The following is a 4,168-nucleotide window of genomic DNA, read 5'->3' on the forward strand; positions in this document are numbered from 1 at the left end:
TCATATATATAATATATATAGTTATATATATAACTGCATTGTTTATGCATATGTGTGTGTGTGTATAGCAATATTGAATATTTGGATTAAAAAGAAGGCAAGTACCTCTATTTAGCTGAATTGTCCTTCAGTATCAGCCACTTAAACGTGGAATAGAAATCAAGTCATCACATTACCAATATCTGCAAGTCCAGCAAATTTGCACGCAGCGTTAATGGACAGTGGACAAGTATTTGAGGAATCATCGTCTAGACCAAGAACACCACCTTTGAATATTAGTGTATGCCTTCTAATAAATAAAGTGCAAATGGTGTTTTAATGCTGACCAAAAGGTGAATATACCACAAAATGCTTGTACCTGAGAAGTAATTCCTGTTGACAAATTATGCTTATTGATATACTTTTTTGTACAGATGTAGCAGTTGGTGCATTTCTCTCCGATTCTGCTGTGGTGCTGAGGTGAGATTGCTACATTTCAGTGCTTTTAAAGACCACACAATTTAACTGTATTTTTTAATGCAATTTAATAAAACTCAATAGTATGTTTTAACCTCATGATATTCTTCTTGGTGTCTTGAACTTCAGTCATTAGGCTCTAGAATGCTCTACAACAGAAACATTTAAGTAAACACCTTGAAGAAAAAGAAAATATCATTCTGAAACTTCTTGAGGCAACAAATAATGTGCATACAAGTATTTGGATTCTGAAAAATGCAGATAGCTTAAAAAATGATAATTATAAAATACAAAATTAGATTATGTCAAAGATTTGTTAGATTCTCCAGAGATTCTGTAAGGTATTTCTGAAATGTTTTGTGAACATTAACTCTTTTCTATTCTTAGAACAAAACCAGTGATAATCGTTGAAGCTTCTTTAAAACATTCTAATTCAATAAATCGAACTAACTTAAACTGCATGGAAAATGACCAGCCTGCCATCTGTATGAATTTGAAGATATGCTTTACCTATACAGGACGAGAGGTACCTGGTTATATTGGTAAGCCACTCGGAAAAAATTCCAGTGTATGTATTCGTTTTAAATGCACCTATTTACTATTGGTAATAATGCTATTGGTATTTAGAGGACCATTAATCTGAGTTAGATATAAAATGAAAAATTAAAAACATGGATATGTTTTTTAGCTCATAATTACCCTATAACATCGAGCCATTACACTTCTTCTCAATTTAGAATAACAGTACATCCCTACTAGGACTACCAGAGTTACATGGCCTAGAAGAGATAGTGATGTTAAAAAGGTGAGGTACTGTGAAGATGAAGGTAGAACTCCAAATTGTCTGTTGCATCAACGATGTAATCTAAAATTTTGATGGCAACTGGTTTAGACAAACAAAGACTATTTTTAGCTAGCTAGCTGGGTTGTGATGCTAAAGAGTTCAGCTGGGGCTGGGCACAACCATTTAGTGATATTTTCACATGGGTTTTACAGTACCATCATAGATAGGCTAATTCTGGTACCTGAATTAACTTACCTAACAGCGGTGTGATTAGATTCACACTCATACTTTTGAACTGCGTTGTAATGATGCCATTTCAGATGGTCACTTTCATAGCATCATAATAACTAATGTCATTTTGATAGGTTTGTGAATGAGATAGTATGGCATTAGGGTTCACAAAGAAATAGGGTGCACTTAGTCTGTGAACACTTTCTTTTACATAGTTGCCCAGGGACCATATGCTGTTTTGCACAGGACCCAACAGGAGTGTCTGTCAAGTTTGTCTGAACTTTCCACATTCTGGGCTGTTGCTTTGCAGTTAGGTAGGGAATTAATGGTGGGTGAATGTCTCTTCTTAATGTAGAATCAAATGGATTATTCAGCATGATATCCAGATGTCCTCTAAAAGCAGTCCTCCCAGACATGGACCAAACCATACGGGACTGCTGTGGGATGCAGTCTTCCACTTAGCGATAGAGAAAAGACATTCCCTTCATAAAGCAGCTCAAGCACCTGATCCTACCATTATGGAACATCATGTGAAAGAGAGGGAGTCCCATCAAAATTACTGAAAAATATATCTTGTATTATATTTTATACAACGCGTATTTTGCTTTTGGCAAAAACTGATATTGCTTGCAGCAGTATCTATTCGAGGGAATATTCGTGGTGAACTTATTTAAAATAATTTACTGTCTATATTTGACTGTATTGCCTGGGTGCTTTTAACCTACTTGTCACGTGCTATTTGTAAACTGCAAACAGCCCTGCAAATACATGGTACTTAAAATTAAATTGCTTAAATCTTCTGTATGAGAATATACAATATCCTTTAGGAACCCATTACAGAGAACACATCCAACGATGAACTATAAAGTTTCAAGTTCAGATCTTTTGGAATTCATATTTGTTGTGAAAGATGAGCAGTCAGACTGGATTACCCTTGCTGGATTTGGAACTTAAATAGAAAAGACTAGAGGAATTTCTAGATATCCTAACTCAACTTTTGGCAGAGATTAAGAAGTAATAGATCAGTCATGCTCTGAAACTTATTTGCGATTTGTTATCCTAGCAATTCATGCTAACTTAAATAGAAAAAACTGTGAAGTTAAACAATATTTGTCAGTGTCTGTTGACTTATCTGTTTGTTGAAATTTAAATGTCAGCCCTGTGAGTAACTGAAGCAGGTTTTCTTTAAATAGATTCTGATAGAAAACTGTAAATATAACTTGACAAAACTATCCCTGATGTAAAACCATGTATCAGGGATCAGTCTTGATGCAATCAATTTTCAGAGGGCTAGAAGCTTTCCTTAGGTATGGATTTATGTCAGAGAATTTTTAAGCGGAGCGTCTCAAAATGGGTACTACGGAACATACTGAAGGAAGTGAGTCAGAAGATTCAACTTCTATCGTAAATTATGATAACACTTACATTTTTTATAACTTTTATTTTCCCTGGGTTTTATTTTGCAGTACTGCTTTATAATCTGAGTGTTGATGTGAACAGAAAAGCGGATACACAAGCAAGATTTTATTTTTCCTCCAATGGAACATCTGATACAATCTCAGGAAATGTAAAGATTTACAGCAAGAACATTACCTGCAAAGATCATCCAGCATTTATGAGGGTAATGTAATTTTCAATATATATTGCCCTGTAAATCCTTTGTTCTCCGTTGAAAAGCTCACCTGCTGCGAAAGAACCGATTTTGTTTACAATCGCATCACATCATTTTGGAAGTAAAATATTTGTGCTCATAACATCCACAGCTAATATATTTTAATTCTGATGCTTTCTCAGCTTTCTGTGGGGAAGTCAATGGGTCTGCCATCTCTTACGTTGATGAGAATGTGCATAATAATAATAATCACAATGATGAAATGAGCATTCTTGACATCTTTTCACCCTTTTTTATGGATGACAGATCATAGATTGAGGCTGGTTTGGAGCAACCAAGAAGATACGGTATAACATACATTTTTCTGCTGAACATTTCTGATGGAACTTTCCTACGTACTTCTTAATGCAAAATCTTTAAACTTGTAATTACACAGAGAAAATGTTTATTATGTTTAACTCTATCCCAGCCGAAACCAGGACAAGTAACTATTTCAAAGAACACGTGTATGGTCTTGTTCCTCTTTTTACTCTAAGAGATGAGGTAGACTCACCTGATAAGAAAAGAACCCATTCCTGATCCATAGGAAGTGAAATGAAGATGATTGCTAGAAGAGAGTCTGTAGTTCGAGGTTTATAGTGTGGTCTGTTTTGTGAATTTGTTGCAAGGAGCCAAAGGCTAGCAGGGCGTGAAGAACACTTGCTTGGAATTGTTTGATTTTTCCCTGCAAGGGATGCAGCGCTCACCAAGGGAAATACTCGGAGAATCAAGAGGTGGAAACGGGGTAGGAAGAGCATTCACAGCAGTTTCATGGATGAATTTTAGAGCTGAACAATATGAAGAATGTGCACTGTGCTGACAAAGTGATCTTTCTACTCTGCTCACAAGAGTGAAGCCTGCACAGATGTGTCTTTCTCCTGGACATATCAACCTGAATCCTGGACCAGATTAGTAGTGAACGTGGTTACAGTTCTCTGTGAAGGTGTGGAGACAACTTTGTTGTAGAAGGAATCTGATGGTGGAAGTGCTTCAGAGGAGAAGCCACAGAGGTAGAAGTGCTGCCAGGGCAAGTGAGCGTTCAGCAG

At 36.2% G+C, this 4,168-nt stretch overlaps 1 protein-coding gene across 1 annotated transcript in view; it reads left to right on the plus strand.

The window, feature by feature from the left end:
• Positions 1 to 413: 413 nt before the first annotated feature.
• ITGA4 (integrin, alpha 4 (antigen CD49D, alpha 4 subunit of VLA-4 receptor)) overlaps positions 414 to 4,168 on the plus strand; it is a gene marked incomplete at its 5' end in the record, with an annotated part of 17,496 nt that continues 13,741 nt past the window's right edge. Inside the window, 3 exons of the mRNA XM_009575463.1 lie at positions 414 to 459; positions 844 to 998; positions 2,938 to 3,092. Coding sequence (XP_009573758.1) covers positions 414 to 459; positions 844 to 998; positions 2,938 to 3,092 — 356 coding nt within the window. The remainder of the gene's footprint in view (positions 460 to 843; positions 999 to 2,937; positions 3,093 to 4,168) is intronic.

The sequence above is a fragment of the Fulmarus glacialis genome, unplaced genomic scaffold, assembly GCF_000690835.1.
Source record: "Fulmarus glacialis isolate BGI_N327 unplaced genomic scaffold, ASM69083v1 scaffold44503, whole genome shotgun sequence".
Lineage (NCBI taxonomy): Eukaryota > Metazoa > Chordata > Aves > Procellariiformes > Procellariidae > Fulmarus > Fulmarus glacialis.